At 38.1% G+C, this 17,061-nt stretch overlaps 1 protein-coding gene across 1 annotated transcript; it reads right to left on the bottom strand.

Moving 5' to 3' along the window:
* Window positions 1-11,308: 11,308 nt before the first annotated feature.
* On the bottom strand, window positions 11,309-15,569 carry LOC106650086. The gene is made up of 3 exons (XM_014367875.2): window positions 15,299-15,569; window positions 14,135-14,295; window positions 11,309-12,298 (listed from the first exon to the last, which is right to left on the bottom strand). The coding sequence occupies exons 2-3, from the start codon at window positions 14,283-14,285 to the stop codon at window positions 11,940-11,942; spliced, it is 510 nt and encodes a 169-aa protein (XP_014223361.1). The 5' UTR covers window positions 14,286-14,295; window positions 15,299-15,569; the 3' UTR covers window positions 11,309-11,939.
* Window positions 15,570-17,061: the final 1,492 nt, after the last annotated feature.

Genomic DNA, 17,061 nt, shown 5'->3' with positions numbered 1-17,061 from the left:
CGTCCCAAGGAGAATATTTAATTTTCATAACCAAATTTGTTTCTGTTGTCACAACAGAATGGTTTTCATCAGCCAGCTACGAGCTTTTTTCTCAGTGCGCATACAATATGATGTAAAAAATTTTTTCACCCTTCAACAATTCTACTACTCAATCCTCAATGATTAATTTCTGAATCTTCTTACTTGGGGATGTCTGTTTGAATAATATGAAAGGAAACACAAATAAGATATACGCCCCTATTTTCGGACATGTCTCTATATTCGGTCAATAATTAATATTAACAACTTAATTGTATGTAAAAACTTTTTTTTATAATTGGCTGAATTAATCGAACATCTTCAACAGAAATGTATTATTCAAATTACATTATATCAAATTTGAATCCTATATAAAAAATTAATTCAAAGTTGACCGAAAATGGGGGCGTATGCTTTATAATTTGAGTAAATAAAGTAAATGATTAGACACAATATCGCTAAACTTGTTAGCTTTCAAGTGAGGTCACATCATTTCCTAATACATGAATATTTGTTAAATGTTTTAGGCTTTTTGTAACATGTACCTTTGGACTTTTGGAACTTCCTGGTACCCAAGAATGTCATGCTGAATTAGAAAGTTCAATCTTGTGTCAGTAAACCTTTGTGAGACGTCTTTATCTGAAAAGTGTAAAGCACAGTGGCCATGTTTTCAACGCGTGAGTCGATCGTCACACGTGCGGCGTAATACCAGGGATTAACCAATGATCACCTTGAGTCGTGCACATATTAGCAGCTTTGTGCGGTCGGGATTCAAGGGTATACATAGTGAATAAGTTCCACGTGATTATGAGTGTAATTACTTCAGTATATATTAATAACAATATTGCCAAAAAATTTAACCGCGTTTACTCGTTTTATTATATATTTTTCAGTGCATTCAAAGTTTTACTGGATTTTACATTTATCGACCGATTTAAAAAAATCATCGAATCCTTTTTGCGACATAAGTAAGAATCTACTACTACGCTCTACACTCTGTAAGTTTTATGAAGATAAAAGATTGCATCAAACTTGATTGCATTTTGAATTTTAAGTGAGTCTTTATTAGAGCAACTACTAAAATTGATAGCGTCAAATTTTCAGTCATCAACGAGGCTAAAACTTTTTTCTAAAGTTACTCGGGCTGAGCTGAGATAAGTTTTAATTTAAAAAAAATACCAAGAACTTAGGAAAAATGCTAGATTGATTTAAATTCAGGGCTTTTTTGATATAATACAAAACACGTTCATTATGCCAAATAAAAAATGTTAACGTTTTACTTGATATATAATCTAATAAATGCATTTGTACTAAAGTATAATTTAAAAAATATAATTCATTAAATTTGACTTGGATTCGAAGGTGCTCACGAGCTGGCGTTTGTATGATTTATAACGTGCGAGCCTGCGAGGGAGGGAAAAGTCGAGTGTTCAATTGCAGCTCAGTGTTAGCTTAGCAGTTTGTTTTTTACACATTATGTTATGATCTACTATCTAGAAAAAATAGAAAGAACACGGAAAAAAGTAGAAAAGTGCGATTATCGCGATGAAGCGATCGAAGCCCGCTTGTAACAAAGACATTCGCTCGCTTTGAGCTGTTATGCGAACGAACTCGCGCGCGTGGCACGCGGCTTTATAAAAAGAAACGAGGTCGAGGAAGGAGCTTTACACCGCCACCACGACTAAGACCAACAAGCAAATTGTAAGTTCGCGGCCTTATGGATGTGCAAACTTTCTCCTCGAGTCGTCGTCGAGTATACGATGCACATCTTCAACTGTATATAATTTTATTTATGTTTATAATATATTTATATTCAAGTATGTAAATTACTGAATTCGTATATTGCTTGAAGCAAGATTATATAGCGAACTGAAGTATTAGACTCGCTCCATACGAGCTTTTTATGATTGACAGGTCCATTCGTACAGCTTATGTTTGAGCATGTTCTTCTACTTTTTTTCTTTTTTTTTTCCTTTATTATCTTTGGAAAAATTTATAAATAATCTCGTTCCTGAGTTGAGCAGCTTTCAACATGAAAGCTTTTTGTCTATATATAGCGAATACACAAGCATTACACAATTAAACGAATTCCTATAAAATTTAAAAATCAATCTATTATTGAATTTTGGCAATCACATGAAAATTCGTGTACAACATTTTTTTACAAATATTGATACATGTATAAGGTTTGGATATCATCCGGCATCCGGTCTTTATAAAAAAAATTAACTAAATAAAACAAAGGACAGGAAAAGGAATCACGTGCAGAATAAGCTTTGCGTCACTGCTGCAGCCCGGTTATAATGACGAGCTTCATGATCGCAGTTTACTGCCCACTATACAATACATACACTGTATACATATATATATGAGACATTGCAAAACTTTGGACCTACTTTTGAGGAGCTCCGAGGATGTATACGTATATATAGTATATACGAACTTGAAGCAGCATAATATTTGCGGGAGAAAGTAAAATGCTCTCCACGCGAGAAAGTCAAGTCGAGTTCACACGTACAAAGAGTATATCCACGCGCAACGAGTCGTATTCTGCAATGTTTCCCTCTCGTTTAATTTAGAGGAGAGCTCCAGAGTGTATATATAGATTAAGGTTTTCAGCCGTTGTTGTAGTTGTTATTTGCGATCGAGATATCTATCGTTACTAGAATATGCCACCGAAACCAATACAGATAGAGGCAAATTGAACTTGACATTTTGTCACATGCACACACGATAGAACGAAACCGTCTTTGCGTTTTCGTACTTTGGTGCATTTTTTTATATATCATACGCGCGACCAGCATATATCGGAGAATAATATATGAGTCAGCCTGTGCAATTATATTACGTGCGGACCGATCGTTTCACTTTCAATTCTTTCGAGCTCGGTATAATGACAGATCGGTATTGCCCGACGCACATACATTCCTCTCTCAATGAGCGATTTTGTTTTGGTTTTTTTGTTTTGTTTTTTACGCAGCTGTTCTTTGGCCACTGTAGCATGGAGTATCTCTCCTGCTCATTGTAAGGCAAGTTTTTTAAACTTCTTTTTCGAATGTTATTGGAGTATGACATTGATCACAGATATGAAAGCGCATAAGATTTAAGAATCCCTTACGACGTAATGAGACTCTTCGAATTGCCCATGTAACCGTAAACCAAGCAAACAACATTGGTATTTCTCGTGAAATTTCAAGGAAGCTTAGGAATTTCTTACATGTTATGGCTAATTTTTAGCCAACGAAAAAATTTGTTGGACTTCAAAGGGCCATTAGAACTGGACATATGTACAACTTGTAAATGTAACTACGGAGCAATCATTACCGACGACGGTATTATTGTGCTAAATTCATAAGAGAAGTTGGACACGGAAGACTGTGCTTTAACTAGTATAATTATTTTATTTTGCCACTTGCAGAATTACAGATTAGGTACTCACCATTTGTGGCCTAGGCTTGAAGTGATGTTATTGTATTTAAAACGGGTGAAAACTAGTCCAAATTTTTTGCAACAATAAAATTGTCTTTTTTAGACTCTTAATATTTGTGACATAATTAGAACAGAAAAATTATCAAAATAAGCCGAATAATGATTATAGAATTTTAAACTTTTTAAATCTATATTTTATTATCATTAGACCATTATTAACGATGAGAATTTTTAACAGGGAGACTAAAAAACAGATAAAAGTATATTTGTGTGGAGATATATCTATATTGAACGATTCCTTTTTTTTCATATCACTATTTGACAAGGAAAAAGTATAATTATTAAATATCCAAAAGCGGTCATTTAATAGTCGAAAGCAGTCAATCACTGGTTCAAGAACTGCACATCATGAATCTGAAAAGTCATATTGGATCTTTGTGAAAAATAAATAATTTTCGAGATGTTAAATGATACAACTTTGTTGAATTTTTCTTCAATTATGAATCTTTGATTGCAGGCTATGCTCATAATTATTGCACATTTTTAAGACGTAGTATTATTCATTTGTGCCAAATATATCATTATACAAAGACAACATGCCACCGAACTTTTTTGACATTCTTGCCAGAGGGAGTGCGATTAACGCTCTTATCGATGCAAATTAAAAATGCCAGTTGAAAACTGTTCGTTCGACTCCAATAATTGATTTTCGAAAATTTATGGAATTATAAAAATATGACAGACTTACAGTTGCGCGATTCAAATTTTCTCCAATTTATCCTTGGAATGAAGCCTGACTTGCGATCGATCTTTTTTTATTTCATTTCAAATTCAGCAATTGTTTAGGGAAAAATATATACGAAGCACAATCGTGCAAAAAGTATGAACGAAAATGCAATTTTTTTACTAAGGAAAAGCTTTTCTCAAATATTATTTGGTATTGTTCTTTCTTTACCAAAAACGGCATAATAAGCAACTCTTACAATTTTGATTTTCAAGCTAAGTATCACAGTTGTAAAATCAAATTTTAGTTTTTGAATTAATATTGATTATAAATCATCCGAACGAAGTTACACAAATTCGCAGTGAAAGCGATTGCATTCAAGCACTATACATAAATGTATTCAATATAAAGTTTTAGTTTATTCCTCAGAGATATCATCTTCGTGGGTCGAAAGAAAAAAAAGAAAGAAGATCCAATCGGTTAGTTTTTTACAAATAAATATAACGTGCAGAGCATTATGGATCACGACGGTGTATTACAGAATTCGATCTAGCAGTATATCTATTTTATAGACGCGTGTATGGCTCGCGGATCGACGGGTTTATATATGTAGCGCGCAAAAGCCTCATGTCCAAACAAAAGTTGTGGGCGACTATATATGTATTTAGATACGTGTACATGGTAACGATGTAACATAATATTCATTTGGATGCACATCGTAATGTACTGTTGCCGTCTCTCTCTCTCTCTCTCTCTCTCTCTTTCTGTACTCTCTCGCGCTTGCAGGATACGATCGTCTTCTTTGCCGCGCTTGTGGGATTCGTGCCAAAAAGAAAGTAAGCGTATATACATGTATACGGCATTATATAGGTGCACGATGTGTACGAGTGTGTATGTGTGTGTCGTAACTCGACGTGCCGAACGATATTTGTGCGACCGTCACGAATTGCGCGGCGATCGTATATGTAAATATCCCCGCAAAAACTCGCCGAATGCCATCCTCACACACATATCGGCCTGGCGCTCGCGACGACGTTCTTACGAAACTTTTGCTCGAAAGTTTTTCCTGCTGCCGCTGCCGCTGTTGCCGGCGTACTTCGCTCTCCACGGTTAATAATAAATAATCATATTCCGCGTAGCGGCGCATATGTATAATATATACAAGTCGAGCAAAGCGCGTATCTATATATAAGATGCGGCGACGAGTTGGTTGAAGCTATATAAATTTTTACGACGCTCGAGTACGATTTTATCCAAGGCGCGCGCGCCAATCGTGTGATTAGGTGGCAATTGCATGTATCAAGTTGTAAATTAAGCACACGCATAACTTTAACAGAATTAGCGATCGCCGCTCGTTTTTGCCATTACATTGGCATTCAAGGGCTCCGTGTCACTCTCGCGTATATATCCATATAATAAGACATTGTACGTATACGTGTGCACATTGTTTAGATCGTCCTCGGAGCCTTGAGGATCCGTGAAATTATATTTTACGCAACGACGAGTCGATTCACACATCCCACATCCTCGAGTCGCGCATACAATAATATATATGTAGTTCACGCGTCGCGGGCTCGTAAAACAATAATAAGAGCAGCAGCAGCAGCAGCAGCGACGTCGGCTGAAGCGCAGTACAGTAGCTCGGTGAGCGGTTATTTTGCCGTCGAGGCGCGATGATCCATTCGAGAGCTGCATGCTCACATAACGAGCGCCTTTTCTTTCGCGAGAGCTGTCGTGTCGCTCGCTCGCTCGCACTGGCGCGCGTCGACGCGTTAATTGGCTATTAATTACGTGCGCTTGCAAGTATATACGGCTCGCGCGCGCAAAATGTATAATTCATACATCGATTTGAGATTTATTATTTACATCCGACGATCCGTTATGAGAAAGAGAGCGAGAGAGAGGAGGGAAAAAAGGAAGAAGAAATTAACGACTCGGAGATGCAGAAAGATGAAATTTAAACGGCCCTGAATTACGAGACGCGAGCTTTGAATTATTACAGGATACACAAGAGACGCAAAGCAATAGCAGCAGCAGCGGCAGAAAACTTGAACGGCACGACTGTATTATAGCTCGAGACACAGCTGCTAAGCCAATGACCGGGCTTAGGTACAGGACATGTATGTGGCAATTAAGAGAAATACAAGAAAGCGCTTTTATAATTTCTTCGCGTCTTGTGTCCGACAAGACGAGCCTACACGTATTTCAGCGATGTTAGAGTCTGTAAATTGTTTGAACACGCGAAAATTACTCTTTTTTCACGTATGGGCAAGCTCGACAAAAGAAAACGAGAGTAAAATCTACTCGAGTCTGTGCAAATTCCGAGATTTATAAACGCTGTAAGGTGTTGGAAAATAATTCGAGAAACAGAGAGAGAGAGAGAGAGCATAAATAATCAAATAAAACGAGTAAACTCTGGTTGCTGTATCTAATATTTAATCCGGCAGAGTGACGTATGCAGTTACATCACAATCGGAGCAAATTATATACAATCACGAAAAAAAACACACACGCGCAAAAATGTTGATCGCACGGGGGATGCATACATCGCGCATAAACGTATATAAGTACTTTCTCTGCTGCTCTCCGAGCGATCTCGACTTTATAAGTACACACACACACACACACACACTGACGATATACGTCCGCACGTTTGGCAGCGTAAGCGTCACGTATTAATCACACTCTCGCGCATATTAAAATGTTATCCGAACTTTGAGAGAGATGCTAACTCCCTCTCTTTCTCTCTGCCTCTACGTATATTATATTAGCTAATGGCGATTTACGTGGCGCATAAATATTAGGATGCGAGTCTCGATCGCTATATAAGCTCCGAGAGAGCTCGCGAGCGGCGTAACGACCAACACTTGCATTATATTAAGGAACGAACGAAGCAGCTTGATGCAACAACGTGTTTATGTATACCCCTGTAGTACGTGCATATAACTTCCTGGCCACGAGAGTGTAAGCGCCTCTGTACGCACTCGCACAAGCTGAGATTTCAATTGACAGTCAACGCTATCTTACGAGCTTCGTATTTAATACATTCGGTCAGGATCTGCAACATATTACACTATAAATTCTCATTTGCTGATAAATCTTTGAAAAATCACTCATTTACGTGAATATGGGTAAAGGATTTTTGTACACGTTTGCGGTACGATCGCAAGCGCGAGGCCCATTGTTCTGAAGGGCCCCCCGCAGCAACAGCAGCAGCAACTCGCGGCTTGTTCAAGAGAGAATGTACTTATTGAAATAATACACATTGTACGTGATTTCTACCGGGCCTCTACGACAACGAGCTGCTACTACTACAACTACAACTACTACTACTACTACTACCACTGCTACTACTACGAGACGAGAGGCCAGGCAGTAGCAAATATGTATTCAGCAATGTATAAAAGCCCTGTATGTTTATTGCTTTCTCGCGAGAGGCTAAGGAGAAAGCTTTGTGTGTGTATCGCGAGCTCGCATTATGTACCGCGAGTCAGCGAGCGCGCCAGAGACCAAAAACAAGCTTGATCATAAAAACAAATTTTTCCTCTTTATTATTATTTTAAATAACATTTTTATAAAAGTGAATAGACCGAGAACGAGCTTTCGGAAATTTGCCTGCGAATGCAGCGGCAACAGCACCGCCACACGACCACTGGCGCTGATCTTTTCACTTGAAAAATGCGCGAGCTGGAATTCAGGCTATTTCGATAAATGTACAGCTCGAAAACAATGCATGCCTTATTACGCTTGAAAATGCGCGAGGCTTTAAATTTTTAAATGGCCACTCGACACGATCCATTGACCTTGAATTCGGAGGAAAACAAATATATATTCAAAAACTCCTTTGTCTATCACTGTCGATTGCCCGCAGTACTGAGTATACTTCACATAATTAATTAAATCCCCCGTTAACCAGTTCGTGTACACACACAGACATAAACACATGGTAGAGGCCCGGATTACAACATAACGATTTTTAACGTGTAGGTGAAAAAAAAACATTTACAAAACGATGATGCTCATTAGTAAAACCCGCGTTGAGACCCGAGAGGTATATCTCAAAATCTCGCGCGTTAAACTTTTACTTTTGAATATTCAAGTAAATTCCCCGATCATTACATCGCGCAACTATTCATCTGTATACAAGCGTATGTGTCAACGATTACGTAAATGATGTATATATATATCAGCGATTATGCCCACGAGAGATCCATGTGTGTATGTGTTGTTCGCAAGTTCGGTCGTATTATCACAAAGAAGAAGAAGAAAAAGCAAAAAATAGGCTCTAACAGCCGTGCACAGTCATATAAAAGATATTAAAAACGAATCAAAATAACTTTCTCGCCGTTTAGAGCGCGAGAAAATTATGTCATCCAGGGAGCATATTTTTATTGATCGTTCACCTGTCAGCAAGGCCAAATTGTGAATAAACACACCTATGAGCACGCGGAGCAAAGCAGCGCGCGCGCGAAAACAGCATATCAATCGTTGGTACCCGCCAAGAAAGTCGAGGCGGCAGTTGGTTAATTTTGACAATTTATAGAAGAAAAAGAAAAAAGGAAAAAGAAACAATTATGAGGCACATTTTGCATTATACGCGCGATTAAACGCAGCGGCCACGGTGACGCGCCTCATTTTCATTAGCGAAAGTGAATGATACGCTTCGGGAATTTTCTAATTGGCTGCACACGTATAACAACACATGCGCGCAGACACGCGTATAATGTTCACTGCCTCGGTGCAGTTATAGGCTATAATAATGCACATTTTGTTCTTGGCGAGCGGTGCGCGGCGCGTCTTGTATTGTGCTCGCCTCGAGTACACAGCATATAGATATTTATATATAAATGCTGGACTGGCGGGCTCGTCAATTATTTTCACGCGCCTCACCTGCGCAAGTATGCGCGCGTGGGGCCGCAAATGGAGCTTTGAAACGCAATGCGCGAGACACGGGGTGGGCTTTCCCGATATGCGTTATACATATATTTCCCGCTGGTTGTATGCTATTGCGTGATTCGACATTGAAAAGTTGAACAATTTATTCGTTAAAAAAAAGACACGCGTTGTTCATATTACATTGGGCTAGGCTTTCCAAGGCAATAAAACATTACGTTTATTAGCCGTTTCAACTGCACGCTAATTAATTCCTAAAGCTCGTAGCCAATGCATACCTGTAATGCCGACAATATTAAAATGAATAAAGATAAAATAAATAAAACTAATCCCAAAATGATCTTTACGATTTGCGTAAACGAACGAACGTGAAAAAATCACGTAGAGCAATTACACGCACATACACAACCTCGGGAGCAGAGTATACACAGTGAAATCATCGCTGCTCGCGATACATTAACCCCTCCGCACCTGTATGTGTGGTTAATGTAGGAGCATCAGCGCGTTTATACTCGATCGCGTGATGCAGCAAAAACCCGGCGTAGATATACGCGTTTCTGCACTTTTCACCACGCGTACGGTGAGCTTCTATAATTAGTCCGGACGATATTGTCGTCGGAACAATTTTCTAATGCATCATTTTTGCATCACTCCCTTTACAAGAACACCAACGATGAAAAAATGGATGTTGCCATGATGTTTCTTCAAGAAATTTTTGCCTGGAATCTCTTCGAATTTTCTTGATGATTTTTCTTGATATGCACATCTTCCGATTTATAATTGAGTGAGAAAACCCCATTTTTCCATTTTCAATTACCTATAATATAATATAAAAAACAAGATTTACAATGTTTATCTAGTTTTTTAAATTAAATTTTGATATTTTTTTATGAAATCTCGTTAATTCTTACCAAGATTTTCACGAAAAATCAACGTTTTAATGCTACTATCTGATTTGAGATTTCATGCATAGCGCATACAAGGGGGGTAAGCGCGTCGTTTCTTGCTTCAAAGACATGCCAATTCTAGAAGCTAAACTATGTGTCTTGAAATGAATTGTATAAAAATAAATTGGTTTTTCGTAAAAAATGGTTTAAACAAATTGTCATCAAGAGACATCGTAGCAACAATTATTTTCTCATCGTGGGTGTTCTTACGAAAATAATGATGCAAAAATTGTTCATCAGACAATTTTACCGACACTCGCTATATAATATCGCCTCGGCTAAATATAAGTTCACATCACCGGGGCCTCTATACAGCTGCTGCATAGCAAAACTTTTCTATTATATAGCCGCGGCGTAACGAAATAAATGTCACCAGCTCTCGTGTTGTATACGTAAACATTTGCGCGTGCGGAATTTTAATTTATAATTTCTGCTGCTGCTGCTGCTGCTGCTGCTGCTGCCGCACACGGGATTTGCGAAGCTATGCAGTATAAATGTGTTATACCTGCGTACACAAGGAAATGACACGGCAAAGGTGTTCGCGCCGCCATTGGTTTGCCCATAAGAATTGTCGAGAGTATAAAAAAATTTTGAGATTTCGAGTTGCTTTCACTCGCGCATTAAAGTGCCCTTATATGTGCACATACGTCACAATCGGGTGCTATTACAATTTGTTTATTTTCTTTCTTCTTTTTCACGTGGCTATCAACAAAGTTTATCAGTTGACAACGTTGAACGAAAAAAAATTTGCTTTGTTCAAAGATTTATCAACCTAAATAGAACGCTCGCTAATGATTAATGTTAAAAAATAAAAAAGTAAAGAGTCTCTTCGCTGAAGCGACTTTCTCTTGGCCTCTCTCGATCGTGAACATTTTCAGTTACATAAAGCCATGTATATGTATACAATCACGTTCGAGCGAAGGATCCTTATTACCCTAATCGAGAAATTTTCAACGCGCTACGGCATAAAACGGCTTGTCATTAGTTATGGCGAATCATGCTACTAATGCACAACCGTGTCACATACGGTCGCCGCCGCCGCTCTGCCGCAGCTTCGATACTTTTTTTTTGACATACGCGTGTGTGTATGAAAAGTCGCAGATCCGAAAGCGTAAGTCTTCATACATATATGCAGAAAAAAGAAAGTATTGTGCAACTTTTGTGAGCGTAACTCGATCGTTCCTCGGAGTCGCGCGGCAATAAATTTCAAATTTTGTTTTGCAGGAATTGTAATGAAAAATTAAAATTTAATCCTGTTCAGTTATTTTATTCATGTATATTATTTCATTAACTCCTGGGGTTTTCAATAAAACTTACATTACTTACAAAATAATCAAATGTAACATTTATTTTTTTTTTTTTACTTCAAACGTTTGATTCACACAATTGATAGTTATTCGACTAGAACAATCATTGGTATGCTATAAATTCAGTCACTGGTATAGACAAAAAGTTAAAATCAAGATGACTATTATAGACTAACACAAATAAAGGTAACTGTGAAAATAGCAAAATACGATAATGATAATTCTTGCTTTTTATAGTCATGAAAAAGTATTTCAGTGAATCATAGTTAGGCCTTGAAAAAAGATGTTAAAAATGACATTTCTAAATTACTTTATATATTCAAAATAATTAGAGAAATATGTCAGTTAAACTTTCACGTTTTCGGGCATATGTATAATTATTTAACCAATTAGAATAATACACTTAAAAAAATCCAACTCGTTTAATGCAATTGTTTCCGATCAAAAACACAAGAAATATCGAGTCGAAAAAGTACGAAATTTGACATAACAACCGTTCAAAAAACAAAACTTAATGCAAGTGATTATACACACGTGACACGACAACTTCGGAACTAAGGACTTGGTAATGTAATACGATTTCACATTTGTATTTATATGTAATATATCTGGTTGGTGGACTTATATTTGATCGAGATACAAATCATTACTGATCTCGGCTTGACCCTCGTTATTAATCCATCGCTCCTCTTGGACTATTCTCTTGATGTCGTTGAACTGCTTCTCCGTCAAACCATAACTATTCAAAAAGTCGTCAAAGGTAGTCCTATCGTGTAGCGATGGTTGCTGCTCTTCCTGCTGATGCGATACAAGCGGAGATGCCGCTGCCGATGACGAAGACAACCCTCTTTTGCCGTAACGGCTACCGAAATAGAAACGATCTACTCTTGGTACCATCATCAGTAATCTATTGGCCCTGTCAACCGATTTTCCAGGAAGGGGACTGCGACCGTATCTGCTGCCGATTTGAAAGGTTGGAACTGCAAACATCGAGTTTAATGCGAAACAAATGTTATGCCTGTGCTGATTGTAAATGAAACATTTTAAAAGTTATGTAAAGGGTACTCTCGAAATTATTGATCAAAAATGAATTAATACTACATTTCCTTGCTTGACATAATTTGAAAAGTAAAGTACTTTTCTTAGGGTGAACTTTGTCAGCGAAATGTGCAGGAAAAACTCCAAATTAGTAACAAGTAACTTCCCTCCAATCACATGTTTATTATGATTTATAGTTAGAAACTCTTCGGGGAATATGATAAAAATTACACCTCGTCACGCAAAAGTACCGCGAGTAATCGTTGAATTGTGAGGATATACTATAAATTCTGAATAAATAAAAAGAAACGAAAGAAAAATAAGGAAACAGTCGTGCACGGTGGCCTTTGAATTACGTCAACTTTTTATGGCTCATTTGAAAAATAGAATTCACCGTGCCTTATCTCGCAATCATCGACATACGCGTAGGCGCTGAGCACTATGGAGTCGCTATCTTATACGAAAAGACATTTGTTTAACGAGTCCTCGTTTCTTTTTTTCAATTAGCCTTAGTGAAGCTTTCCGCAGATATTTTTTCATCCTTATACGCCATTTGAAATTTCGAAATGAAGCCGTTTGACCTTATGCGATTTTGTTAAGAATAGCTGAATCGCATAAAATCGTGCAATCGCGGTTATCCTTTTTTATTTTAGTTATATCAAAATTAATTTTCAACGCCATCACTCTGAAGTTTTAAATATTGTGTTGCTGAAGTTTTTTCTTTTTATTGTACAAAAACCAATCAAGACAGTATCTTATCAGAAAGCATACTAATAATCCGAAACCGCAGCGAAATGACGCGATTGTGTAAATTTGTGCAAGCTGTCGCGCAGCCCACGACTTTCCGATGGCGCGTTGCTGCTATTTGATTTCATATATTCAATTTATGTTCGTTGAATCATCCCGTTGATTTTTTTTTCTACTCCCCCGACGCGCCACGCGCGCAACTGACGCATGCATAGCTGCAGCCGCCGCCACCGCGAGAATTACGTTATTTTAATCCATTTGACGTCACCCAAGATTTCTTCCTTTTCGTCGTAACATTAACTCCACCGCAAGTAGAGATTTTGTGTAAAATTGAGGCTTTTCCACCGTCGCGCTTTATTGGGACGAAAGGATAATTCATACGAACGATCGGCCTGGTTTATATATAAACCTAAGGCGAACGACAAAAGAGCCCCGCGAGTCCTGCGCACATACGAGCTATTTAATTATTCGATTCGAATTGGTTGTTAGCAGCTTCGTGCGCGCGTTCGTCCATACGTACGTGTTCGCGCGTGTGGCCGTGTGTTAGTCGCGAGACGAGCTACAAATTAAACAAACGGAGTTCGGTTTCTCTTGGGCGTAAAACCCCCGCACGGTACACACACGTACGATGTAGGGGCGGCTGGTGACATCGCATAACGATCGTGTGCACACCCACAGACGCACGCACACAAACATATAACATGCAAAAGCAAGAATCTGAACTTGTGCTGTATATGCCAGTGCGAATTTACCACTTTTAATTGTCCATTCGCATAGGTTCTCAAGTTTTACACGTACGTACTCGCGAATATATAGAGGCGTACACATAGCGTTGTTTTACGTGCGAGCAACTCATACGTTTCCTGTAATTTTCGCGCGCGACGCGCAAAAGACAAAGCTTTTCTTTGCGTACGATTCAATTATTTGCACATTTTTTTATTATTAAATTGAAAAAAAGTAAGAGAAATAAGGGTCGTTAATGCACCACCAATGCTGAAATTATATCATAAAATCTTTCTTTATTCACGTACCCATGCTCATATCGGGCTTGCCGTGGCGCTCGTTGATATGCAAGTTTTCTTGGACTTGTGACGCCACAACCGATACCAATAAACAGCTTACTCCGAACCATTTGATCAGTTGAATTGTCGATGCATTGAACGTCTTGTTCTGGCTGCCCATTTTTGAATATCTAAAAACGAACAAATAAAACCAACAACTTCTCAAGGCAATTACAATGAAAAAAGTAACAGTTGAAGAGGATACGTGATTCAGAGGAACAATATTTATTTTTTATAAAAAAAGATCAAAATTATCATATGATCATATAAAATATCGTTATGATTAACGGAAAAAGATTTGATTTGAAAGAATTGAAAATAAATCTTTTATCTATTTGACTAGGATGACGACGAACTAATCAAATTGTTATGGATAAACTAATTATTATTCATACAATAGGAACTGATGAAAATTGTTCGTAAATTTTGATACGCTATTCAGCATTGGTTAAAAAATAAATGAATTCTTGTTAATTGAGTAAAATTTTTTTTAATGAAATTCTATAAAATAAATAATACACGTGTCAGTAAAATTTTTTTTAATGAAATTCTATAAAATTAATAATACACGTGTCAGAGTACTTTGTTGCAATTAAAAATGAATAATTTTAATTTCATCCATTGAAATGAAAAAACTTTTATTCAAAATTATTAAAAGTGAACATGGTTTGAAAGTTAAAATGTTTTCGGTATTTTTAAATTCACTGTAAATAAAAGTTTTAAAATTCGTCAGAGCCTCGCAATTTGAAATGAATAATAATTCATTGTTACAATATTAAATTTCATTATGGAAAAAAAACACAATTCCATGGAACGAATGCGGAAAGTGACAAGATCAAGTAATCGTACGTAGCGAGGAAATAGAAAAAAAGTATCTTAAAGCTAATCGCGTATCCTCTATAAACCCTTGTGCAATCAATATTTTCTTTATTATTATTTGCGGTCGCAATAATGCATGAGCGCATCAAAAAAGGGGATCAACGTTTATTCGAACAATCGATAATGAGCCGCTCCTTACATTTAAATAAAAATATTCAAGCTCTCTCTTTCTGTCTCGTAGAAGCTTCTCGTGCAGCCGATTATTCATACGATCGAGAAGTTAAAAAAATTTGAAAATAAATTTGTAGTACTTACCGAATGATTTACAGCTTAAGCAGAAAAATCGTCAATCAGATTTGTTCCGAGAATGCAGATTTCCCGCAGCGAAGTATCACGACGATCACTTGGGCACGTCAAAACCGATTGACTCTCTGCAAAGTTTCAGGACAAATTACAGCACCGTCTGGGCCACCAGCACCCCGTTTATCGTGTCGCACAGTGGCGTGTGTGCGTGAGAGAGAGTGAGTGAGTGTAAGAGAGAAAGAGAGCTTGCGACGAGGCGTTTAAAACGAAGACTGCTGGTATCCGCGAGCGGTAAAAGCTTTATATAGTCTCTCTTCCCTGGAGGCAGTGAGGCAGGAGCACATCACGCACACACGTATGTACGCTCGACGCCAACCCCTTGTGTTGTCTGTTGCGCCACCGGCCTGCGCTTGCTGCGGAGCTGCTCTCGCGCCGAGCTTTTTTACTCCCCGTGATACGCGTGTACCTACGTACGTCGTGGCCTGATTCGCGAGCATCTGTTGCGCCGCGTCGCAAGTTCACCCGTGAGCACACGAGGCAGCCTACGTATGTGCAACGTACTTGCACGAGCTTGCTCGGATACCTGTAACATCGTATAGAAAAAAGGACGATCTTGTCGCGGATAATGCTGCGGACTACGAGCTTGCGACGCGTGTTTCCGTCACTCGACATTAGCCACGAAGCCGTTCAACGACTACGTGACCCGCGCTTCTAGCGGCTGCTGTTGCTCTGACGCTACGGCCTGCACAGCTATTTGGACTATTAACCATTTCTCTTCTAACGTGTACAATTGAACTAGAAGGGAGCGGGTATACCTTTCTTTCGCGTCGAAAAATCATTTCCGATACAAAGTGAGAGATTATAATGTTTATACCTGAGAAAATTATTCGTGCAAGCCTCCAGCTTAAAATCGTCTAATCTTGATTTTCAATTTTAATTTTCGGTTTCAAATTGCTGAGAGATAATTGACTATTTATCAAACCGAACACATAATTCCCATTTGCAAGCTCATACTTATGTCACTTGTAGAATCCTTGCCTAACCCGGAAAACCCATCAGCATTGCATTGGATCAGAACATTTCTTCGGATCAATGTATTATGGGAAAAACCAATTCTCCGGGGCAATCGTAAAATGTTCCGATCGTAAAAGTTACTAAGTATACGGGAATACGTATCGGCTCGCGAAGAGAAAGAGAGAATTATTATACGCCAGTGGTGACGCGGGACTCGCGCGCGAGAATGACTTGTGCAAAGACAATCGGTCGGCGATGTGTACAGGGAAAAACAAATACCTACAAAGGGTATATGTGGGCTGGCACTTTACGCACAATTTTTATGTGCAGCCCAGCAGCTCTGTATACTACTTGTTATCGCAAAACCATTTCGTTAAGTTACGCGACGACGACCGACGTCCAATCAAAACAGGTATTGAGCTCGCATGCACCTATCTACATTCATTGGCTCTTGGGGTAAATAAGTCATCGGTACAAAAAAAGCACTGGCCAATTTCAGCTTGATTTTAATAAAACTTTTATACTTCTGCTGTTCATTGTTTTTATGTTGTTGTAAAAAAAAAAAATACAGTATCACGTCATAAATTGAAAAAATTGTATGTAATAAACTTTTAAATAATTAATTTTTCAAAAATAAAACTTGAAAAACCAAGTGGACTGTTGTATCGCTATTTTTACCTTCATCTAATTATTCTCGGATCTAAATTTACTCAGTGGCAAAACGGGCACGTGACAATGTGAATTTAGTAATTGAATTTGAG

Source organism: Trichogramma pretiosum, unplaced genomic scaffold, assembly GCF_000599845.2.
Source record: "Trichogramma pretiosum strain Unisexual culture from Peru unplaced genomic scaffold, Tpre_2.0 scaffold15, whole genome shotgun sequence".
Classification (NCBI taxonomy): domain Eukaryota; kingdom Metazoa; phylum Arthropoda; class Insecta; order Hymenoptera; family Trichogrammatidae; genus Trichogramma; species Trichogramma pretiosum.
Note: the sequence above shows the minus strand (reverse complement) of the source record. Positions and strands in the feature narration are given on the sequence as shown.